At 33.1% G+C, this 27,038-nt stretch overlaps 1 protein-coding gene across 7 annotated transcripts in view; it reads right to left on the bottom strand.

Annotated features, from left to right (window-relative positions):
* The window catches only part of LOC114338523 (titin), a 751,244-nt gene that overhangs the window by 602,821 nt on the left and 121,385 nt on the right, over window positions 1-27,038 (bottom strand). For 6 of the 7 annotated variants that reach the window (XM_050662823.1, XM_050662825.1, XM_050662826.1 and 3 more), the window contains exons 8-9: window positions 17,444-17,808; window positions 15,613-15,995 (exon numbers count right to left, since the gene is read on the bottom strand). In XM_050662823.1, coding sequence (XP_050518780.1) covers window positions 15,613-15,995; window positions 17,444-17,808 — 748 coding nt within the window. Of the gene's footprint in view, window positions 1-4,374; window positions 4,591-15,612; window positions 15,996-17,443; window positions 17,809-27,038 lie in introns of those variants that run through there. The other variant, XM_050662829.1, reaches the window with a different exon arrangement.

Here is a 27,038-nt window from a genome sequence, read left to right as displayed (position 1 = left end):
TTAGCACATTACAAAAATTTTCTAAGCGAATTAGGAAGATTCCAAGTGTAACCTAAGTGATGGAAAATCATTGAATAAAGACAGGCTTGTTTTGCCCCTTATTTTATATTTATTGCTATTTTGCAGCAAGGGTGATAAATTAAGACATTTTTAACCAATGGCATCTGATAGAAAATTTAATTATCTTTGTTTTATTCCTATACGACTTTTTTCCAAAATGAATCGTTTTAAAGTTATAAACAAAAAAAGTAGAAAAAAATCGATGTTATTCGAAATTTTTAAATATTTGAATTTTTTTATCAATGTTCCGGGCATATTTGAGAAGGAGCATAAATCAATTATTATTAACGAAGTTATCACCTAACTTTATCCGCAAAAATCTGAATACCACCTCTCACATCCACCTAAAAACAGATCCTTACTGGTCTAATGTACTTATATTATATTATAGGTTTAAATGGATTATTGTTCAACTTCACAAAGTCGAAGCGAACGATATATCAGATACAATGTTTACTGGCATAATATTATAAACTGATTATGACTACAGTTTCTTCTTGAAATTCTAAAATTAATTTTTAATAGAAATTACTAGATATTAAATGATTTATGGCCGGTTTCACCAACAACAAATAGATCAGTGAATAGTTATTCGTTGAATAATATTTATTAGTCGATTATATTTTTCTTGTGTTTCAATAGAATTTATTTAAAGTTTTTTTTTTGTTTATATTGGCATGGACTTTATGTCATTCGGCCAGTCACAACATGAGTATTAGTGTCATGTGTAGTGTGTATGTTGAGTAAGTGTCTTGTTACTTTGCAAAGTCGACGTCATTGTCTTTGCAAAGAGACGCTAATTGTATCCGAACGTCTGCGGTCCCTCCGGTGAGTACCGATCCCACAAGGACAGAAACTATATTCATTCATTAATTTATAATAAATGAAAAATTTCTGACCCTGGTGAGATTCGAACCCACAACCTTTCGGATTTTTTCGATCCAAAGGCAGGCGCTCTTACCACTGAGCCACGGAGGGATAATTTAAAGTTAAACTGACGAATTTTCTTTGTTATAGATATTTAAAGCGAGATTAACTTGTCAATTTATCAAATATTTATTTGATAAATAAATAAAATAAGTCCTATTTGCCATTGGTGAAACGTAGATGTCAGAAAACATGTCAGTTTTATTGGTCGAATAACTTTAGTCGTCGAATAAACTAATATTTTTCGGCTGGTTAAACCAGCAATTTTTAAATAATACACTTATGGCTGGTTAAACCAGCCATAAGTGTATTACAGTTATTACGGTACCAAGGGTATTATAAGGATAATAACGCTCGAGGTCAATGGTGTATATACCGAGGGCCCTTGGCCCGAGGGATATACGTTGACCGACAGCGTCATTATCTATAATATCCGTTGTGCCTTCAACGTTTAATGTCCGACTAAATTAGTCTTTATATTATGCAAAAAAATTGAATGAATGTTGAATTAATTAGTTATAAGTACATTTACCAGCAATAGTCGTAACGTAATTGTGGTAACCATAGTTTTACTTAGGTTTTTATTTTTCAACTTGACAGTATTTAACTAGTTATTTTAATTTAATTCTTTATCACCTAGGGTATATAGGTTATATCATACTTAACTGACTTCGAAATCATGTCATTATTTTTGTCAAAAAAATATACCAGTCGGACATTAAAAATATAATAAATAGTACAATATTGTCTCTAAAATAGGTCATGATTGTATTGGCAAAACTTAGTAATGAACTTGGCACAGTCTACCAAAGACCGAAACTAAACAAAACATTTGAAGAAACCTACAGACTTGACAGGTATACAAGAAAACAAACAATGTTTATTCAAAGTAAGCAGTTGAGCTGGAAATTCTACTTACTAAAATTATTTAACCAGACATTGGAAGACAAAAACAACTTTAAAATGTTTATCGTTGGTTTAAAAATTTTTAAGCCACATGTCCATTAAATCTAAGACATGAGTCCCTTTGTTTAACCATTCTATTAATATCTAGTTTATAAAACTTTTTTGGAGTTTGCTGAACCATTTTTTAACATCAATCTCGACATTTGCATCTGAATGAAACGTCCACTAATTTAATGGTTATTACATCTAGGTGAGGGCAGCCAGACTCGGCTGTTCTACCATACCTTTCCTCTAACGCATTCTCTATCTGTACCAGCACCCATACCGAAAATTCAAACTGAAGATCCTATCGTCTTTACAGCGACATCCCTAGTCTACGACACTACCCACATAGCCAGAAAATAAACTGAGACCTGAGGTCATACGATTTAGATATAAGGTCAATAGACGATCAATCTACGAAGGCCTTCAGGAGAAAGGAGATACTTTCTTCGGAACAATCGAGAAATCTTAACCAAGAAGAGGATCATCAAACTCTACAGAAAGTTTTAACTACTACAGCAGTCTTGGGTTACTGGTACTTGCCGAATTGGCGATCTAGGATCCGGCTGAACTAAGGTACTGTAATGCTCAAACCGGATTACACCCATTCTCGCCAGTGCTTTTGAAACTAGCTATTCCAGATTTAATTGGAATGATAATACTTAGTGAAAATAAATGTAGTAGTTATTGAACTATTCAACCAACCAGTATAACGAAAAGTTAGTAGACTATAGCTAGAAGATATAGAGATGCAAATAAGTACAGAGACTCATTAATGGATGGCACCTAATAAAAATCCTTAGATTATATTTACCAAATATTCTATACAGGGTGTAACAAAAGTGTAGGTCATAAATTAAATCACATATTTTGGGACCAGAAATAGATCGAATGAAGCGAACCTACCTTAGTACAAATTTGCACATTAAAAAAAGTTACAGCCCTTTGAAGTTACAAAATGAAAAATCGATTTTTTTCCATATATCGAAAACTCTTAGAGATTTTTTATTGGAAATGGAAATGTGGCATTCTTATGACAGGAACATCTTAAAAAAAATAACACTGAAATTTGTACACCCAATACAAATTTTATGGGGTATTGTTCCCTTAAACCCCCTCCCCAAACTTTTGTGTACGTTTCAATTAAATTATTATTGTGGTACCATTAGTTAAACACAATGTTTTTAAAACTTTTTTGCCTCTTAGTATATTTTCTATAAGCCAGTTTTTATCAAGATGCGGCTTCTTTTTTAATATGTTTATATAAAAATTTTATAGGGGTTTTGTTCCTTTAAACCTCCCAATTGTTTGTGTACGTTCCAACTAAACTATTATTGCGGTGCCATTGGTTAAATGCAGTGTTTTTAAAACTTTTTTGTCTCTTAGTATTTTTTCGATACCGCACCTTTTATCGGGATGTGGCTTCTGTTTTAATATGGTTCATTCATATATTATGTAAATTATAAATTTTCATATTATTACCAGGTCTATCGTACTTCACCATACACAAATATTTGGTGGATTTGACAAATATTCAAAATATCTTGATAAAAACTGGCTTTTCGAAAAAGTACTAAGAGACAAAAAAGTTTTAAAATCATATCATCATATTGGATATCTTTAACTAATGGTACCATAATAATAATTGAATTGGAATGTACACAAAAGTTTGGGGGGGTTTAAAGGAACAATACCCCCAAAAAATTTCTATTATGAGGTGCACAAATTTCACTACTCTTTTTTTTAAATGAGTCTGTCATAAAAATACCACATATCCATTTTCAATAAAATTCTCTAATAGTTTTTGATAAATTGGAAAAAATCGATTTTCATTTTGTAACTTCAAAGGGCTAACTTTTTTATGTGTACATTTGTACTAAGGTAAGTTAGGTTGAATAGAACTATTTTTGGTCCCAAAATGTGATTTAATTTATGACCTGTATTTTTGTTATCTATTGGATATCTATTAAATAAATTATAAATTTTAATTATTAATAAAAAATACAAACAATTGAAGTACCTACAGTTAATTGACATTGAGTAAAAAGAAATTGACATTGTTTTAAGTAAATGAGAGTAACGATAAAATATTGAACAACTTTTTTAAGTATATATGTATTTATACTATTTGAATATTTTCTTTGGACATTAAAAATTTAAGAAATTGTTCAGTTTCGCCGATAAAATTAGTACGTATTTTAATTTGGACGATGTATATGTGGATGCCTTACGAAATAAAAAAATCAGATAGTTACACGAAAAAAAAATCGAGAATAACTAACCTTGTAGAGAAATTTTGTTCTAAAAATATATAACTGACTAAAACAATGTCAAAAATCAAGTATGTATTATTAGCACTGAACTAACGTTATCAATCATAGTTGTCATTGAAAATATAAATCATGGAAGAAGCCGAAATAAAAATTATTTTTTACTTACGGTGAAACGGATGTGGAACTTGGGCCGGTCTCACTACCACTGCCACATTTAGTTTCCCCACCATTTCGAAATTCAAATTTAGATTTCCAAAGTACATGAACTCTAAGTGCACTTTTCTTAGAAATAGTGTATTTCGACTCGAATTCGGGATGTCTTGAGTTGAAATAGAATCGGGTGTGAATTGTCTGGAGTTCTGGAGTTATAGTCGGGTTAAATAAAACCAAAATTGATGGGCTTGACAATTTTTTATGCATTTTAGAGATAAAATAATAAAATAAAAAATATAAAAACTCTGAAAAATATTATTGTTCTAATTTACTTTACTTTTTTTCACAGAAGGTGTAAGAAATCGTTTCAAAGACGACTGAACAAAAATTTCTTCTTGTTCTTCTTTTTTTTTTTTTGTAGATATGACTGTGTCTGTTTTTCAAGATGTCTTCGTTTCCGTGGTCTTGCCACTGATGGTTTTCCTATAAGGGAACCGTCTCTTAACGTCTTTACTACTCTACTTATTGTCATTCGGCTTATGTGGTCGTTTCATTCTACTCTTCTATTTCTTACCCGGTTTTTAATGTTCTCCACCTTGTTTCTCCTTTATCACTTTTTTTTTGGAGTGGTTTAACTTTTATTTTATATCTTCTTCTTAAAGTGCCCTCTCATCAATGGAGGTTGGCTACTACAATTTCAATTTCGTTTCTTAGCCACGCTAGTCTTTTTCTTCCTAGTCCTCTCTTTCCCTCGATCTTTCCTTCCACTATTAGTTGAGCCCAGTGGCGTAGCGTGAGTGTCGGCCGCCCGGGGCGGAAGACAATTTTGCCGCCCTCTTATTTAGGTATTTTAATTTATTGTATACTATACATTACATACATTAATTATAGAGAACTTTTCGGCGAAAACAGTCATCATTATTTTGCATTATACAGGTTGGATTTTAAATAAAAAAAATTATCTAAGTTTTACATTCACGTTTATTAATACAAAAATTCTTTTACTTTAACCAATTAGATACATTGATATAACTAGGTACCTATCACTTAAGATTAGGTACCCTTAAGATCTTTATTGAAAAGTAATATGAGTATTTGTTAGTTTTAAAAAGAGAACTTCCGTCTTCAATTAAAAATTTATACGTCTACTTTTTTTAAGAGCAAAGTCTTTTATTGCACCGTCAATGGGTGGAATGAATAAAACGTAGTAGATGCTATTGCTTCAGCAAATAGTATCTAATTTGTAGCATTTTCTTTTACATAAAAGTCGGTGCTTTGTTGAGAAGACCGTACTACACAACCGAAGTACCTGCTACTGACCTGAAGGATCTACTACTAAACATAGCGTCAGCCGTAGTGCCCTAATGATTGTTAATCTTCTTGAAAATTATCAAATTTTATTTGATAAAAGAATGATCCCAAAAATTAAAAATGAAAAAGAAGCTGCATTGAACAAATTAACTGCTGCCGTTAATAAAATAATCGAAAAAACCTAGATTCAAAACAGATTTTGAAGAAATTCAACAACATGAAAAAAAAGTTAAAAAAATTGTTGACGTAAAATAAACTGGTAACAAAAAAATCGGACTAACTGTCTGGCGAAGAAAATTCTATGAGTTATGGAACATTGGAGAAAATCCAGTCTTGCACAGGGTACCAGGTGCTTGTCAGTCCGTGTAAAAGAGGAGATTGGGGTTTCATCACAAAAAAAATAATGATGAAAACGTTCTTTTTAGCTCCAATTCTGGTTGTCAAAAACTAACAGGCAGAGCTCCCAAATATCGTAGTGTGAAGGAGGAGCCGCTGATTAAACTACAGAATATATTATGCTTACGAAAACAAAATAAAGCAGCCGAAGCTCAAATTTCTTGTGCTCGAGCTCAACAGTCTTCGGCAGAAGCTTCGGCATAATCAAAACGCTTGGACATGTCGATTTTTAAAATAATTATAGTATATTATAGCATCAATGTTTCGAACTTTACGCGATCCCTCTTCAGGTGAGAGGCATAACTTTGATTTTTTTTAAATGGGAAAGTAGGTACATCATGTGACACCTCATTTAAAAGCTTTTTAAATACTGATTACAAAAATTTATAATACTTGTGCAAAATTTCGGTCCACTGATTTTTAAATGCTTTCATTTTTTTAATCCTGAGAAAACTAATAGGAATTTTTAAAATGTTACACGCAGAATGAAAGATTACATTATTACCGAGGGCCGAAAGTCCCTAAAAACTTCTATATTGTTTATTTAAATAAGTTACAGGGGTGAAAACGAAGACAAAATTTAGTATGATTTTTAATTTCAAATATATCATTCAAAAGAAACTTTTTGTTTATTCTAAGTCTAAGGGACTTTTGGCCCTCGGTAATAATGTAATCTTTCATTCTGCGTTTAAATTTTTCAAAAATGCTAAATTAGTTTTCTCAGGATTTGAAAGAAATGAATACATTTAAAAAGCATTTGACCGAAATTTTGCCCAAGTATTATACATTTTTGTAATCAGTATTTCAGAAGCTTTTAAATGGAGTTTCAGATGATGTACTTTCTCATTTAAAAAATCATAGTTATGACTGTCACCTGAAGAGGGATTGAGTAAAGTTCGAAACATTGATGCTATAATATACTATGATATATTATTTTAAAAATTGACCTCTACGAGCGTTTTGCTTATATACTAAAAATAAATGAGTTAATATGGGAGGTAATAGTTAATATTCCAGCACACTGTATGAATAAAACTGCACGATTCATGATAATTACCTAAATACATTCATAAATGCTGCAATTTTTGAAGATATTCTTCTTTAGCGGCGAATCGATTGAGGGTAAAATTTGATTGATCCGCGCGCATGCGCACACCGACAGTATGGTATTAGTTGTTATACGGGCTCTGATTGGGTGTTGAAATTTTGAAATGATCTGTCAATAATTGTTCAATATGGAGGTTATCGGTAAACAAAAATATTGTATAATATTAGTTTTTATTCATGTGTGGACAGAAATAAAATCAAATATGTAATTATAGTGACTTGTTAAATAGTTTTGAAAAGCCGCAGGTACGTAATTCTAAATGTTTCAGTTGGAAATACCTAATAGTTTCAATACCTATCTATATGGAAAATGTAAACAAAATATTGTAGTTACCTATTAGTAGGCAATGCTTTAATTTACATAATCTGATAACGAACAAATTTTCTACAAATCTTCATCTCGTATAGCGTTTTCTTACTCTATATTTTGTTGTATTTTATTTCGACAAAAATCAAACTAATAATTTTATTAAATTCATATAAATTTATGGTGTAAACGTTTAGTTTGTGTATATTCCCACATGACGTATACGAGAGTTTGGTGCAGTTTGAAATGGCGTCAACTTTCGTACGGCGCGGTAGACGTGAAGTGGGTTCAAGCCCCAAGCAAGTTATTATTTTTTATTTTTTTTATAGATTTTATGATTGTAAGTATATTATTATATAATTTTTGAAGATATTCTTCTTTTTTGAAAGTGGTAGATAAGAAAGTTAGTTTGATTTTTAAATAAAATAAGTACAAATAACCTTTTAAGTATATATACTTCGTTTAAATTACCTTTTATATAATAGAAGAATATCTCCTTACGTGCGTACAAAGTACACACACATGCTTTTTTTTAACAAAAAACACATACGCCGAAGTCGTTCATCTACCAACTTCACCTAAACTGAAGCAAATTCTACTAAACTAGCAAATACTTCAGAAGCGTAGTACATCCTTCTATGTATCTGGTAAATAGTAGCAGATGCTACGGAGGAAAGCAAATGATTTGTAAGTGTAGCAAATTCTTCAAAAATGTAGTACGTACTTGAAGCATTAGCAGCTACTACGTTTTATGCATTCCACCCAATGTCTATCGCATCACACACCTCCTGCTCAATAGACAAAATAGCCAAATTAGTTAGAGTGCTCATTGTCGATCTTAAATAATTTTTAATAAATTTCAGTTTTGAAAAACTCCTCTCACAGCTGGCATTGCTTATAGCAACTGTGAAACTTATTCGGAATATTATTAAAATATTGGGCAGAGTATTAGTCCTGTCGCCAGGGGGGGTACAACGGCCTCCTTAATTCAGATGGACTTACCCAAGTTTTTTTTATATATTTTGACCCGCAGAATACGAATTTTTTGGGTAACAGTTGATCCGGATGTCGATAAGATTGTTATAGACAAAGAACTTGAGGAATTACATAACAGCGATTTGTCGCAAAACAAAACATCTTTTTGTATTTTTTGGGTCATTTTAAGCAAAAAATATTCCTACAAGTTTTTTCATAGAATGCGTAGTTTTCGAGATAACCGCGGTTGAACTTTCAAAAAATCGAAAAATTGTAATTTTTGAACCCTAATAACTTTTGATTAAGAAATAAAGTACCAATTCTGCTTACCGCATTTGAAAGTTTAAGTCAAATTATATCGGTTTTGATTATTTGCATTGCTAAAAATTTATTGTTTTATTGTTAAACAAAGCTATGAACACCTAGTATGTGAGTGATGTTTTCTATGATTTCTCATTTAAAATCGAACGAGTAGGTAGAGTAGCTACAAGTGCAAGCGAGGCAATTTCTACGTAGCATGCGTTAAAACGTATGTATTAGGCACGGGAAACACTATGTGTTTATAGATTAGTTTAACAATAAAAAAATTAATTTTTAGCAATGCAAATAATCAAAACCGATATAATTTGACTTAAACTTTCAAATGCGGTAAGCAGAATTGCTACTTTATTTTTTAATCAAAAGTTATTCGGGTTTATAAATTGCAATTTTTCGATTTTTTGAAAGTTCAACCGCGGTTATCTCGAAAACTATACATTCTACGAAAAAACTTGTAGGAATATTTTTTGCTTAAAATGACCCAAAAAAATACAAAAAGATGTTTTGTTTTGCGAGAAATCGCTGTTATGTAATTCCTCAAGTTCTTTGTCTATAACAATCTTTTCGACATCCGGATCAACTGTTACCCAAAAAATTCGTATTCTACGGGTCAAAATATACAGGGTGTTTCATTAATAATTGTCCATAAAGTAACTGGAGAAACCTTAGCACAAAATACGAAGATTTAACCTAAAACACTTAAATAAAATGTGGTTCCTTACTGAGTTAAAGGGTGATTTATCTAGCAATTTAAAAACTATTTGTGCTCAGCATTTTAAAACTATTCGAGGTATCTTCTTCATACTTGGCAGGAAGTATAGGTACTGTACAAACTACTGAATTATGTTAAAAAAACGTTTCTGGTTGTTTCCAGAGGCGTACGACGGGGGAGAGTGAATGGTTTCTACAATTTCTTTACAATTTCTACGCCACTGGCGAAATTGCTATTTTAGTTTAATTTTTGGATTCTCCAATATTTTCTATGAAAATAATATCCTCTTAATTCGTAACGATAAAGTCATTAGTTTTCGAGATCTTTGAAGTTAAAAATTAAACGACACGGTTATTTTGATTAATGTAGTGTGTCGCTTCATTTTTAATTTCAAATATCTCGAAAAATAATCATTTTATCGTTACGAATGAAGAGTATATTATTTACGTAAAAAGTATTGGAAAACCAAAAAATTACTCTAAAATAGCAATTTCGTCAGTGGCGTAGAATTTGGGAAGGGTCAACCAGCCACTATCCCCTGTCGTACGCCTCTGGTAGTAGCTAGAAACGTTTATTTATCTTAATTTCGTAGGGTATACAGTACCTACACTTTCTGCCAAGTATGATAAGGATAGGCCAAATAGTTTTAAAGTACTGGCTACAAACAATTTTTAAATTTTAATCATATGAATCATATCATAAATTTATCAAAATAATTGTGCCGTTTCATATTTAACTTCAAATATCTCGAAAACTAATGACCTTATCGTTAACAATGAAGAGTATATTATTTACGTATAAAGTATTGGAGAATCTAAAAATGGCACTAAAATAGTAATTCCTCCAGTGGCGTAGAATTTGAGAAGGGTCAACCATTCACTATCCCCTTACGTACGCCTCTGGTAGTAGCTAGAAACGTTTGTGTACCATAATTTAGTAGGGTGTATAGTAGTCGCACTTTCTGTCTAGTATGAACATTATATGTCGAATAGTTTTAAAATGCTGAGAAAAAACAATTTTTAAATTTTTAGATAAAACTAGTAACTCAGTAAGGAACCACATTTTATTTAAATGTTTTAGATTAAATCTTCGTATTTTGATCTAAGGTTTCTCCAGTTACTATATGGACAATTATTAATGAAACACCCTGTATAAAAAAACTTGGGTAAGTCCATCTGAATTAAGGAGGCCGTTGTACCCCCTTGGCGACAGGACTACATCTTGGATTAAACAATAAATTTAAATAATTCAAGTGAGTCTGCATTAATAAATTTCATTGCCTGTAGCAGCAATGAAAATCCGCAGTCGAAGTTTTTGTAGCTTGAAACCCTGCTCGTCAATTTCGTCAAATGCCTAGTATACGTTTCGACATTCAGTGTTGTCTGGATCTAATAATATAGCCGACGTTAGATAAACAAACTTATCCGTTAAATTCTGTAGCTGTTGAAAATGCTCACGAATTTCTACAATACCTCTATCTAACGAAGAAAACAGAAGAAAAATATGCTTTCTTGTTATGCGCCTCCGAGGTTTTATGGAAATTCCAAGTTCTTCACACATATTTTTTACATAATCTACAGCGCCATTTGCACATTCCTCTCTTTTCTCTGTCAATATCAATATCATCTGCAAAGCATTTACTTTCTGAGCGCACAAAATTTAGAAAATAAATTTATATCAGAGACCACGAGATCATAGTTTTTAATGCCCTGTATATGACCAAAAATTGTAAATATTATAATTTAGTTAGTAAACAGTGGTTTCGCGGGAAGTGAAATCGTTAAGGTGGTTTGTTAATGGGTCTCTGAACGGACTTAAACAATGGTGCGGGAAGATTAGAAAGTACATTTTATTTCGCTTTAGAATCGACAATAGGACATTTGTAAATGATTCCTAGAAGGAGAGACAGTAAATAAATTTATTGAGTTTAGAATATAAGGCTTTTTGTTTAGCATTTTGAAACAACGAAGGTAATTTGGTATCTCCTAGAATTTAACAAAACGGAAAAGTTGTATACAAAATAAATTGGTTCTTAAGAAATGAAAATATGGATGTAGTGGGTAGAGAGGATTTTTGTGATTGGCGGAGAAAGATGGATGGAAGGGATGAGAGTGTTGAATCTGATTTTAAGGAGAGAAAAAATGGTCACTGTGTAATTAATATCTGGAGAGAACAGTCCAGTTTTTGGAAAGTGAGAAGTCGGTGTAAAGTGGTGAAGTTGGCCTTTGCGAGCAGAATCATGTTGAAACGAAGTCGTTGACCGAGTTGAGAAGTTAATTTTCCTTGTGTCCGATCAGATTCCTGTTTCTGTCTAGAACGAGTAGCCGATTGGTATCAATTTGCACAAGATATCGAGCATAGAGAAAACTGAGTAGAGAATTCGAGCGAGTCCTGTTTGTTTGTTTGTGAAGCAGTTTGGACGAGAAGGACATTTCGCAACATCCTAGAAGCACGTGTGGGAGAATCGAGGACTACGCAATCCGGGAGAAGAAATAAAGAAGAAACAAAAAGGTTAGTCAAATCATTTGTGAAACGGAGAGTGTTGTTTTATATCCACACCATATTTCCTTATTTTTTGTATTGAACAGTTTTATAGCATAATTTAGTTTTTCCAAAATTTAAAGAAGAAATAAGTAATTAATTCAAAAGGAGAAAAGTAAATTTTATTATTTTTTGTAAGAATAGTCTAACGAATTATTTAAATAAAATTTTTGTTAAAACAAAGGAGATATCAGAATTAAAGTTAAATTTATTAGATGAGAAATAGTTGCAACATAATTAGTCCTGTCGCCAGGGGGGGTACAACGGCCTCCTGTATTCAGATGGACTTACCCAAGTTTTTTTATGTATTTTGACCTGCAGAACACGAATGTTTTGGGTAACAGTTGATCCGGATGTCGATAAGATTGTTATAAACCAAGAAGTTGAGGAATCACATAACAGCGATCTCTTGCAAAAGAAAACATTTTTTTGTATTTTTTGGGCCATTCTAACCAAAAAATGTTCCTACAAATTTTTTCGTAGGATGCATAGTTTTCGAGATAAACGCGGTTGAACTTTCAAAAAATCGAAAAATTGCAATTTTTGAACCCGAATAACTTTTGATTAAAAAATAAAATAGCAATTCTGCTTACCGCATTTGAAAGTTCAAGTGAAATTATATCGGTTTTAATTATTTGTATTGCTAAAAGTTTATTATTTTATTGTTAAAACAAAGCTATAAACACCTAGTGCTTGAGTGATGTTTTCAATGATTTCTCATTTAAAATCGAATGAGTAGGTAGAGGAGATAAAAGTGCAAGCGGGGCTATTTCTATGTAGCATGCATTAAAACGCATGTATTAGTCACGGGAAACACATGTGTTTATAGCTTTTTTTAACAATCAAAAAATAAATTTTTAGCAATGCAAATATCCAAAACAGATAAAATTTGACTTAAACTTTTAAAGGCGGTAAGCAGAATTGCTATTTTATTTTTTATTCAAAGGTTATTCGGGTTCAAAAATTGCAATTTTTCGATTTTTTGAAAGTTCAGCCGCGTTTATCTCGAAAACTATGCATCCTACGAAAAAACTTGTAGGAACATTTTTTAGTTAGAATGACCCAAAAAATACAAAAAATTGTTTTGTTTTGCGAGAAATCGCTGTTATGTAATTCCTCAACTTCTTTGTTTATAACAATCTTATCGACATCCGGATCAACTGTTACCCAAAAAATTCGTGTTCTACGGGCCAAAATACATAAAAAAAACTTGGGTAAGTCCATCTGAATTAAGAAGGCCGTTGTACCCCCCCCCCCCACTGGCGACGGGACTAAATTGAATTTTAGTATAATTTTTAAATCTTATATTTATGGTATATTGGATAAATAAAAAAAATATTTATAACATTTATATGACATCGACTGTGTTTAATTTGCCTGTTTTGTTCCTGGATGAAGTAAGCAACTAGAGATACTACTAGAAAACACAAACCAAAGGTAATGCATTAAAATTAAAATAGCCCTGAAAATAAAATTTGTTAGAAAATTTAATTTAATTTTGGTTTTGTTTTACATAAGTAATAATTAAAATAAGTAAGTAATTAATCAAAATAATAATTTGCTGATCAATCTCATAACAGAGAGAAATACAGAGCATAACAATATTTTTGTGCATCATTCACTTCATCTAGCATGTAGCACTGGTTGCCATAGGTCCAAAAAACAAAGAAACGAAAATGATTGCATCGAAACTAGTAAAACACCTGCATCTGTCCTAGTGTTTAAGTTTTCACCTGCCTCTGTCGGTTTTCAAAAGTGACGAGAATTTCTTTATAATGATGCCATGTCACATTTACGGCATCGCCTCTTGCACTCCACCGCGTGTCTTGAATCCTTCTTTTGCCTTTAGCTGCTATCAGAACTTCCCAACGATGTCGATGAGGAAAAAAAAGAATAGCAACGTTCTAGTACCGAAAAAAAAATGTGCTGATTGTTAGTCATAAACGGGGAATTCCCACAAGTCAGTATAGACGTTGTTGCCAGTCGCTACAAAATATCATTCAAAGAATAGGAATTCACCGAATTCATCACAAAATAAGTAATGAAAAATTCCGTGCTCCTTTCAATCGTTCCGAATTTGTAGATGCGATAAAAATATAAATTGGTTCAAATATTTACAAAATATTTTTATTATTTATTGTTAAATTTTGCCTCCCCCTAAAAAGTACCGCCCGGGGTTGGAAAGTTCTCGTTCTTTGACTATTTTATGCAGCACTTCTTCGTTTGAGGTATGCGATGTTCCTGAAACTTTGAGGATTCGCCGGTAGATCCACATTTCAAAGGCCTCCAATTTATTTACGGTTGCTATTTTATTTTATGTCCACGTTTCAACTGCGTAGAGAAGAGTCGACCATACGTAGCATTTTAATAAACGTAGTCGAATTTCGAGTTTTATTCGAGGATCACGTAGCAGTCTTTTGAGTTTTTCGAAAGAGTTCCTGGTTGTTCTATTCTCGATCTTATTTCTATATCAGGATTTAGGCTGCTATTGATTCAACACCCCAGGTAGGTACTTAAATTTATTGACCTCTTCTAAAATGTGCCCTTTTATTTTGTATATTTTATCAAAAATATATTTCTGGCTTTTTCCAGATTTTTCCATAACCTGTGCCACCTTCAAATACCCGAAAAACGGCTTTTTAGGCGTTTTTGGAAATTCCCGTTTTATAGACTTTAAAATAGATCAAATCAAGGTTCAAAAATCGAGTGAAACGCCTTTAAACCACCCCAAAAACCATGTTTTTCAAGGTTTGTTAAGAGTTTTTGAAGCGAAACAAAGAACTAAATACAATCACCGTTTATGCGAAAAACTAGGTATTCAAGGGTTGCTCTTGGGTTTTTACTCTATTTACACCGTGAGAATGATCGCTGGAGCAATCAAATCCACACCAACCCATTGGTTACCAGTGCTGAGCGACAATCCACCACCACACCTTCGCCGACTCAATCTGCTAACCAAAAAATATAAAAAGATGCTTAATGATAACAACATAAAGCTGCCCATTCATAACTGTACAGAAGATGCAACCAAACGTTGACTGAGCTCCAGAAAATCTCCCATACAAACTGCAGAATCGACTGCAGTCAGCGGATTCAACATTATCACCAAATGGATATATGAATGGTCGGAAGCTCAAGCAAACACAATTATGCCTTGCATCACAGAGACACCTCTTTGATTTGACCTACCACATAAGACCTGGTGCACACTTAACCGCATCAGCACTCAACACGGTCGATGTGCGCATATGTTGCATAGATGGAGTAAGTTACCATCACCGTCATGCAGCTGCGGTGGGGTCCAAACTTTAATGCATATAACGGAAAAGTGCCACCAGTGAGCCTAGAAGGGCAGTTTCCTAGATTTTCTGTATGCGAGTATTTTCTGTATACCCTGAGTCGATTAACTATACATTAACAATGTCGACGTTTATCCACAAATTGCTTATGATTACGTAATTTTATATAAAGTCAAACTATATTTAATTTATTTATGGTTTATTATAACCTTTTAAATGTGTCGAAATGCTATATGCTAAATTAATATATATCTTGATTCGGTTGCATTCAATTGACGTACTTACTTTTCTCCAAAACAAAGGGGTTCTTTCAATCGGCTCCTCAACATTTTTCCTAGCCTCACCATCCTTCCAACCTCCACAATCAACTTTTCCCTCTTACCGAAGTAGTAATCCACCCTAGTCTTCTTTCTGGCCAAATCCATTAATGGAATAGTGGCTACAGCCTCTCGAAGATCCCGTAGCTGATTACATTGTTCTTCGACAGATCTATGAAATACGGCTGAAACTCGTAAGCGCGTCATTTGCTCTTGGCTGACGTGCAGCAGTTTTTGCCAAGAGGATTTCAGTCGTTGGTAGAGATTAGCGTGGTCATCAAGAGCAAGTTTGCATGACTGTCGCAGCACCAATGAGGCATTTAGTAGTTGACAGCCATAATTATACGTTCCCTAAAAATTCATAAAACATTTTTATTGTTGTATCGACTTGTAGTCACTATATTTTATCAAAATATAATGTAAACCATATATTATGGGGTTACCACTTTAAATAGTGTGCTAGTTTCAAACTAGTTAGCAGAATGTAAGTATTCCCACATGTTTTTCTTTCTAGCAGTCACAATTTAACCTTTTTGCTTTAATCTAACGTGGAAATACTTCATTCTAGGCACTGAAAATGTTCTGAATTAGAACGAAAACGTTTTGCAATCCATTTGGATGACATTTTAGATAGTTTTTAATAAAAGATTTTATACCAGTATACAATTTGAAGTCTTTACTTCTGTGTGAGATTTGTATTGTTATTAAAAATAAGCAAGTGTTTTGATGTTCAGTATATATTCAGTAATTGCAAAAATGTCGAAAAGTCGTAATAGTTATTTTCCTAACAAGTGCAGAAAGTCATTCTTTTCCGCACGCGACTGCAGTTTGCCGAACGACGCGAAGCGGGAGTTCGGCAAGCAGTCGAGTGCGGAAAAGAGACTTTCTGCAAGAGTTAGGAACAATATTTTTTCTAAGAGTCTTTAAAAAATTACCAAATATTAATCAATTAATTTAATTAATATGAAAATACAAACACAAATTAATTCTTTGACAAGGTTGTCAAAACCAAACTTTCAATATAATTAGTTAGCATGACGACGATCTTGGTTTCCATGACGATGATTCAAAACGACTGTTATTGTCTACCGATTTGACTTTCGAATATTATGTCAAAATAATTTTATTTCATCGAATTGTCGCGTTAATTTCATTAAAACAGGAATACAATAAGATATATTTGAAATAAATTAGTAAATAATATCTAAATATTAGTTTATTGCATGTATTATAATTACTTTAAGGCCATATTAACATATCTAAATTAACACGCGTGCGGAAAAGTAAAAACCGCGTGCGGAAAAGTAACACGCGTGCGGAAAAGTGAAACTTTCTAAACTAAAATGCGTGCGCGAAAGTAGACATTTCTGCACGCTCGTAGAAAAAATTATTTTCAATACAATCATAATACCCATGCTGCGATTTCTGTGGTGTTGAATGGACGACCTTAAAGGAAGATATGTGCAGAAAATCGGAAGCCTTTGAGATTTAGCTATATCGGAAAATAATTTAAAATCCCGTGGACTCACCTAGTCACAAATAAGGAGGTCATCAGAAGAATAAAGAAAAACTGAGAGATACTGACCACCATCAAATCTCGAAATTACAATACTTTATACATTATGCGAAATAAGTCCAGATATGCCCTTTTACAACCCTGGTCAGAACTGGTTCAATACAGCATATGTGTAGCTTTTTCACGCTGCTGAAGATAAGACAAACATTGCTATGATGATCCTCAACATTTGTCACGGATATGCATATCAAGGAAAAGAAGATATAAGATGATATCTATTTACCTTTGCAGTTTCTTGAAACGTAACATGTTCATCTTTCTGCCTTTGTATTTCATATACTGTACATCCAACATGGCCATGGTCCCTCAACATAACCCTAAGTAACTCATCCAACCATCGAACAGCTTGCACGGTATCTTTCTCGTAACTATCAATATGGGTTACTTGCTTAAGAGTTAGCTTCTGCAGCTCTACGCTATCTGAAAAGATGTTCTTTCTAGCTACAGTGGCATCCAGGACATCTCTGATGTTGACGATATCTTCTGAGTAATCAACTGGAATTTCCCGGCCGAGACAGTCTTTCACGGACATCGAGAGCATATCTTGGAGTTTCTCTCCTTCTTTCCGAAGTTCTGCTTCTACATGGTCTGAAAGTCAAAGGTTTTATTACTATTTCAAAAATGAAACAAAGTGACACAGTAAAGCTGTAGCATGTTCATTTTTCTTAAATTTAAAATTTTGGTCAGGCCTGTAACTACTGTACACATCTAAGCTAGTCCTTGAGTTTTATTATTTACGGCCAGTTTCACAATCTGCGGTTAACCTTAGCGGTCAACTAACCTTTGCCCACAGTCTAACTGGCAGATGCTGTTTCACAACCACAGATTCGATCATGGTTAGTTGACCGTAAGTTTTGTTTTCTTATGTTGGTAAGAAATTATAGACAATGATCACCAGAAATAACATTTTTATGGAGAATTATCAGATCAGCTGATCAGTCAGATGAGTTTTGATTAATTTTTATTAGGATAAATTCAATAAATTGTTATATTTCTTTAGGACTATTATTTGTTGTATATATTTTTTAGGGATTTTATATTGAGTTGTGGAGTTTATTTTGCAGATTAAGGAAAAATAAATGTGTGTATATGTGTGGTTAGGATATTCACTGCGAGACTTGTGGTTTCATTTGCATAATCATATTTTTTGATGTTGATTCTTGCTATCTTGCCTTAAAAATTCATATATTTTAACATATCTCCTATGGGATTAATAAAATTTGATATATGATGGTTGAATCTTAGATTTTGGACCATATAAATTAGTATGCAGAACTTTTTTTGATGTATCTTTTTTTCGTAAAATTAATTTTAAAAATGCTTCCCATACGTGGCCAACTAAAGTACACACGCTGTATATTACATGCACATACATTTTAAGTTTTGCTTAAGAATAATATTTGTTTTAAGGTCTTTCGCCAAAATCGTTAAAATTAAATTTTTAATATAAAAACATGTAGCAAGCAAGAGACTATATATTATGTGTATTAATAATTACCCCAGAAAGCAAATCATTTAAAAATCGAAAAATTATTGGCCGCTGAAATACTAAACACATTTAAGTACATCATATTATAAATTCATATATCTGTAATTAATAATTTACGTGTATCACTCTACATTCTGTCCTGTCAATATAACGAAATTAGGTTAGGATAACCTCTAGTTAAGAGCTTAACCATCACTCCAAGAATCGCTACGGCTGTCATGGCGGTGTCGAAATGAAATTGCGACTGTCGAAATGAATTAGAATCAGGGCCCTGGTTAAAAATTCTGTCGGTTAACCACAACTTCGCCGTTGACCTAATATTGTGAAACACATATTTCGGGGTAATCTCTGGTTATCTCTTAACCACAAGTTAACTTGACTTTGTGAAACCGGCCGTTAGTCTAGTGGGAAGAATGGTATACTTACACCCGATAATTATTTTTTTAAGTATGTAGACAGTCTTTATTACCTAGTCACATACTACTTTCAAATCTCGCCTCATAATTATTAAAAACGTCTGGTATTATCTCAAACTATAAATGCTTTCTTTGAGCACCCTTTTACCCCTGAGCATTAAATAAATGAAGGGTGTCGATAGAAAATCATGGATGTTATCAAGAAACGATTTAGAGAAAACCCAATTTTAAAGTTAGGTATAAGAGTATTTACGGCAAAAAAAAATGTGTTGGGAGGTATTAAAGATAAGATAGTGATAGATATAATGATAGAAAAATTTATTGATAATGTAATCTAATATAAATAAAGTATAAAAGTCAAATTGTTTTTAAAAAAATAAAGAATTAATGGCGTAATGTCCACTTTTTAACGAAGAAATCAATGGATGTCACCAAGTACAGGCGTTTAGTCACAGTATTATTCCTGCTTTGTTTTTATATATTTGGTTCTCTGCTTTTATAATTATATGACGTTGAACTATGTAAAGTTGCTTTGTATAAATATGTCAAGCCTCACTTATAGGTACTAATAAATACGTAGAAAGAAATACATCAATTTTGATTTTCGTAGCATAAGGAAATGTATAAAATACAGTAATTATATACATTTTACAATGCACAATAAAATTCATGTTTGCGGTTTCATGATTTAGCTATTCCTGTTTTATAATAAAATAACTATAAACTTCTGGTTTCAAAAGGTATTTAGGTGCACCGCATTGCAAATTACGAAACCACAGTTGTATGATGCATTTTAGAATAATTCTGTAATTTTTTTCATTTCTAAATTGAAGATATTTCTGGATGTTACACCTTGTTTTTAAACTAAGAAGAGTAAACTCAAAAGACAGATTTACAAACAAAAATGTCACTAGAAAAATCACCATATTCATTAAGGCGGGTATACATATGCGCTCTGCTCGGTGTACGAGCCGCTCGCGCGCAGCATATTTGTTAGATTAGTACGTGTTTTCAAGTGGCACACAAACGGCTCGCACACGGCGCACCACGATCTAACTTCTGTCGGCTTTTCAACCAATGCTTTTATGGTTCGCAATACGTATTTGGACGGGTTTGCGAGTGGTTTGTTGGTTTTGGGCCGCCTGAGTTGAATATTTGTTAGTAATGGAGTGGTCGGAAGGAAATATCAAACTTATTGATGTTTACCGTGGAAAATGAAAATGAGATGATGACATTGAATATATTTAAACATGTTAGCTTGCAACCCCCAACTTGCAACCAACTTGCAACCAACTTGCAACCAACTTGCAACCAACTTGCAACTCAACTTGCAACCAATCGCAACACAACCAAACACTTCTCGATGAGAATAGGAGAAGCTACTCCCGACGTCGGCCGGTATCGGATCTGATCTGATCGGAGAAAAACGGATCCAATGTAGGCACCCACATTTAATACTAATTATCTACAATTACTAAATGTTCGTAAGTTTCCTCTGGATCACGGAAGGTTCGTCAAAATGAAAAATTTTAAGGAACATTAACCGCGCCACGAACGCCCGGCACTCACACGGCGCGGAGTTCGCGGCGTGGATATGTATCTCCGCCTTACACCAATACATCGCGCGTCGCTAACAACTGTTTATTTTATAAAGGTTAAAAGTATAAAAATTTGAGAAATAATCCAGAAAAAAACAAAAAATCGCTGGGTATAACTTAACAAAACGCGCCACAAAAGACTAACTTTGATAAAGTTTGCATTTTGAAGCTCTTTTAGAATAGAAGTCTTTTAAAATAAAACTAGAATTTTATTTTCCATCAAAATGAAAATACATTCTCGCGCCACGTAATATTCATATCAGCTCTTTTATAGCTAGAATATTGTATGCGCCACTCATTTTTACAGCATTTAGCGGTTTTTTATTCTTGTATCAGGAGTTTTTCAAAGATATTTATATAAATTAAATGTATGACGTTGAATGTAACGTTTCTTGATTAGACGTTAAGCGTTATAAATTCTCCCAAATGATATAGTGTCCATCGAATGTACACTAGATTTTTTTTCGATTAGAAATAGATTGACAAAAAAAATATTGGAATAGCCGGTAAATGAATTCGGATTGCCCGACCAAATTTAGCGTCGTAACCACTACAACTACATAAACCATTTCGGCGATAATTTTTAAATAAATGGATTATACATTTGGAGCTCGATAACTTCGAAACGGCTTAACCGATTTTTATCACTAAACATAAGTTTGAAACGTATTGACAAGAAGTATCTCACGCATACAAGGTCAAGTATAACTAAAGGTACTACAGGAATTATTATTGAGCTTGAAAAACCGTTTTTTCCCATATTAAATAGATTTGATCACACTTATGGAGCCCATAACTTAAAAATTCGAATTTTCTCAGTTATGAGGTATACACCGTTAGACGCGTCTAAAGTCCTCCTACAAACACTCAGTTATCGGCGCAATTCGTAGGTTGAAATTTTGAGTAATTGTCGAAAAACCAAAATTTTCCAAGTTTAATTTTTCAGTTTTTCGGCTATACTGAGCCGTTTGTAGGTATGATCTTGTCCGCTTATGCACCAATTGAAAAATTAACTCGACGCTATTGATTTGGTGTATTTGAGGTTTTACTGTCTTTCCAGAACCTAAGATATATATACCCCCAAAAAATATGCCGTTTTGTACCTACCCAGTCCTATAGCTGACTTACGGGTGGTCGAAAGTCACAAACTACACCAGTTCTTAATCGGCCCTGACCCCCTCTTGAAACACAGAAAAAAAATTCAGATCGGTGTAACTTTTCCACACACATACATACCCACAAACATATTCCCCTTTTTAAATAGAAATTTAGTCATATTTCTGAGCACGGTAACTTTTGAATGGTGTAACAGATTTTCAAAATTAATCATGCGTTGAAAAGGTAATGATCAGTACTATCAGAAGCCGCAAAGGTCGGACTTAAATCTTCGAAATTTTTGGGAGTTTTGGGGATGAGAACGAAAAACAGACCCTAAATGGGAAGGGCTGTAAAATCCCCACCCTTGGACCAACATGAATGGTTGACATATGGATGGGCGAGTCTCTTCTTAAACTTTAAGATGGGATTTGGCCCAATTTTCAATTCAGTCAAATTTAGAAAATCGAAAATTTCGTGTATATATTATAGTGTCGCATGTCCGGGGTTGTGCACTACTGACGAGAACTGCCGTTCTCTGGGATTATTCTATGAGCATTTAAATGACAATAGTGTCAAAATTTCATAAGTTTGTAGAGTAAACTTGCCTGCTGTAGGACCAATTACAAATACCTAAGCATTACGGCGCATTAAGGCAATGAAGCACTAAACCTACCAATCTTTCGTAGAAAGCTGAATCGTTATGCAACTTTTAGCATTTGATTCGGGAAATTTCAGGAAAGCTTGTGAACAAAATTCATGGTGGTAAAATGAAAGTTGCAATCCAAAAATATGAATACTTACTTATATTTTTGGATTCACCAATAGCTCCTTGTCTATTTTGTATATTATTCAGTTTAATTTACCACGTATATGTTTATCGTCCATTCTTAATTCATTCAAACAATATAAAAATATTATATTATAATATAAAAAACGGTACAAACTGTAACTTGAATTAAGATTAAAATCTCTTCGCATAAATTCCTAATAAGTAAAATTTTTCTGGTCTTTAGTTGATCATAATTACAGTTATTACTCAAACAAAGTACCATGTCAAAGAACTTATATAGCATATCAAAGTTTTTATTAAATCATTTGAATTTCCGCATTGATTATCTGCATTGTATATCTTATTACTTACATACATAATTTTATAATCGCGTAAACCATCAACAGTATATCAACCTTGCTGATTGCTAACAGTTCTTAATTATGAGAAGTTATTTAATTTATGTAGACGTAGGGCATTATTTGCAACATTATTTTATTTTTAACAGTATGGCGATTCTACATAAAAAATAAACACAAATATTACTAATAAAACGAAATTTGAGTTTCGTCTTAAGGTATCATGCATTTCTGCATAGGCGTCCACCGTACATTGTATTGTCGACAGAGCCTATTTTACTTCAAATCAGGCCCGAGGCACTACACAGTATTCGGGCCCCTAAATATAATTTAATAATAATAATAACTTTTTTAAATGTATTAATTATTAAGAGAGCTCTCTAATCTAAGTAAAAATTAAAACATTTTTGGCCTCGCATTGCAACTGAATAAAAATGGTATACATTTTTATTGTATTAATTATTATTTAATCGAAATATAATTGCACAAGAAACTAAATTTTTTATTAACAATAAATAAAATTTATATTTAAACAATTAAACATTGTTTAAACTTTTTAGGCGCAAACTTTTGGCTTCAATGCTATTTAAATGCATTAGTTTTTGTCGAAGCCTGAGAAAAGTAATAAGTATTTTTGAAAAATTTAAACGCAGAATGAAAGATTACGTCAGAGGGCCGAAAGTCTCTGAAATCTTCGATAATGTTTGTTTTAATAAGTTACAGGGGTGAAAAAAAGAAAATTGAGTGTGATTTTTAATTTTAAATATGTATCTTATTCAAAAGAAACTTTTTATTTATTCTAAGGGACATTCGGCCCTCGGTAATAATGTAATCTTTCATTCTGCGTCTAAATTTTTTAAAAATATTTATTACTTTTTTGAGGATTCGAAAAAATGAATGCATTTAAAGAGCATTGAAGCCGAAAGTTTGCGCCTATCCACTTAATTATAACTCTTATGGTTATCATTTATCATTGTCTGTTCGTAAAATGAAAGAATTTTTGAAAATTTGTTTTGTTATTGTAATAAACATGTTTTGTTTGGTGATCTTTCCGGGCCCCATTCAAATACGGGCCCCAGGCAGGTGCCTCACGGGCCTAGTGGTAAAATAGGCCCTGATTGTCGAGTGAAATGTTAGATAGACAGGATTAATTTTTTTCAGCAGCATTGCAAAGCATTTCATAACTGTGGATCCCTGTCCATTGGGGAATATTACGCAGCCATGACATCTTTTTACGTCCCAGACCTTTCTTAATCTCTATCCTACCAGTTGTCGAAAAGTGTATCGTCCTCCTCGTAATATATTTCCTAAGTATAAGTATGCAGTCTTCTTACCTTTTACATAATCAAAAAATTCTCTATCCTGGAAGCTTACTCTTCTTAATACTTCATTATTCCTGACTCTGTCCTTCCAGGATATTCTGAGCATTCGGCGTAGGCTCCACATTACATAAACTTCAAGTTTGTTAATGGAATCTTTAACGTTCATGCTTCCATTCCGTACAAGACAAAGGGCCATACGTAACACTTTAGCATCATGTATCTCAGGTTGAAATCCAACTTGCGATCAGTTAGAAATTACGACGCCTCAAAAAAGCATTCCTGGTTTGTTCTACTCTGCTCTTCACTTCAGTCTTAGAATCTCAACTTTCGTTTAGCAGATCACCTAACTATTTAAACTACCTGACTTGTTCGATTTCATATCCAGGTTCATATTATTTCGTATCTTTGCGTTTGGGTTTACAAACATCAAGTCTTTTAATATAGTATATCTATCTTCTTCTTCTTTTTGTGTAGATATGGCTATCTGTTTTCCAATATGCCTCTAGTAAGTTGTCCTCTATAACAGGGGTGGCCAAACTGTGGCTCGCGAGCCACATGTGGCCCTAAGGGCCGGTTGTTCGAACGCTAATCAACGATGATCATTATCAAATATTTAATTACTGTCACAACTGTCAATGTCAACTTTGATTGGGTTGCTGAAAACATAATTTTTATGTTCATTGATTCACTGATCTCATAATTATAATCAATTATGTTTTCAGCAACCCAACCAAAGTTGACATTGACAGTTGTGACAGTAATTAAATATTTGATAGTGATCATTGTTGATTAGCGTTCGAACAACCGGCCCTAAGTGTAACATAAGGACTTGGACAAGGAGACCCCTTATCACTGTTGCTATTCAATTTCGCCTTAGAATATGTAATAAGTAAAATATCATCTGAGCTGACAGGAGGATTTGCGAATGGAGGATCAAAACTATTGTCATTTACTGATGATATAGGTGCAGTCACTCAATCTACACAAGAGACGTGAGAAAGTTGTTTTGTTTTCACAACTCGAGGAGAAAACAGGTAGTCTGGGCCTTCAAATAAATGAAGAAAAGACGAAATAAATACATGCTAATAACCAAAAATCCAAGACCAAGGAGTTAGGCAGAACATAACTATTAATCGCCACAATTTGGAATAAAAGAGTATAAATATATGGCGGTATTCGCACATGACAACTACATCTGAGGCCAATAGAATCAAAACCTGCTAGATCCATGTGTTGAAATTTTGTCAGGAGGCTAAAAGAACATTAAAAATATAAATTTTCCAAAAAGTATCCGGTATTTTTCAATCAAAGAGGCATCAATAAATATCATAAAATGGCACACTAATTTGTAATTTTTCTGCACGCCCCTTACATCTTCAGAAATTTGTACTTAGTTTGGATTTAACAGGTTTTGATTCTGATGGGCTCATCTAAAAAGAGGTCTCAGCAAGGATAGTTGCGTGGAATAGAACATTATACTCCCTACCATCATTATTAAGATCTAAGCAGCTAAAAGACAATCTAAATTAAGACTGTATAGTTAATTATTCGCTAAGATGGGCAGTTCATGTGGTAAATCAGAGGAAGACAGGTGTTAAAGACGGTGTTTTTTGAAAGACGATATAAAAGATAAGTAGGCAGTCCCAGAAAAACATGGAAAGATGATGAAGAATCGAAGTATACTGATTTAGCAAAGGCTGTTTGTAGAATTATTTGAATATTTGAAACATTTTAAACATTTTATTTCACTTTAAAATTCGTGAAATCCAAACAGTGAAAGAAAAATTTAATACCTTCTGTACACTTTTTAGATAATTGTTTAATTGCGGCTCTCGAAACATTTCAAATTTTGAAAAATGGCTCGGACTATCAAGGAGCTTGGCCACCCCTGCTCTATAAGGTCAGACATAATCACCTTTTCAAATTTAGTACTTAAAAACAAAACTTTAGACATGAAATACATCAGATGATTAGCACTCTCATTACAATAATGAGATAGCTGTGGTAAACGGAAACAACTTATTTTCAGAAGAAATACAGATTGAGAGAGTGCCAGGAAGGACTGTGTCCTGTCTTCTATTCTGTTCAATGTATATTATTCTTCCGCTTCTTCTTCTTCTTGTTCTTCTTTTTGTGTAGACATGACTCTGTTTGTTTTCCCATGTGCCTCCAGTAAGTTGTCGTTATATTGTTTTCATGGTCTTCGCCGTGATCGTCTTCCTAGTGGGGAACCGTCTCTCGCTGTCTTGACTACTCTATTTATTGTCATTCGGCTTATGTGGTCAGTCCATTCTATTCTTCTGTTTGTTACCAAGTCCTTAATGTTCTCTACCTTGGATCTTCGTTGTATATCTGTACTTCTAAATCTGTTCCATAGTGTCTTACCATCGATTTTTCTAAGGTTCTTTATCTCTGCTGTTTCTAGCACTATTTTTGTCCTCTTTGTCAGGTCATGTTTCTGCCGCGTCAATGCCAATATTGATCTGGTACTGTTTTATACACTCTGGCGTTATTATTAAATTGGTGCAGCATACGATGTAAATCATCTTCACTTTGAGAGATTAGTAGTACGATGTCTGCATAACAGATTATTTTAAGTTGTTTTACTCCCATTTCGTATCCGTTTTAGTTCTTACTTTTTGATTATTTCATCCATGATCAGGTTGAACAACAGAAGACTCAGGGTGTTCCCCTGTATTATCCCATTGTCAGCTTCAATTGGGTCAGTTAGTTATTCTACTTTTATTGCGTAGCTTTAGAAGATATT

Source organism: Diabrotica virgifera, chromosome 9 (assembly GCF_917563875.1).
Source record: "Diabrotica virgifera virgifera chromosome 9, PGI_DIABVI_V3a".
Taxonomy (NCBI): Eukaryota; Metazoa; Arthropoda; class Insecta; order Coleoptera; family Chrysomelidae; genus Diabrotica; species Diabrotica virgifera.
Note: the sequence above shows the minus strand (reverse complement) of the source record. Positions and strands in the feature narration are given on the sequence as shown.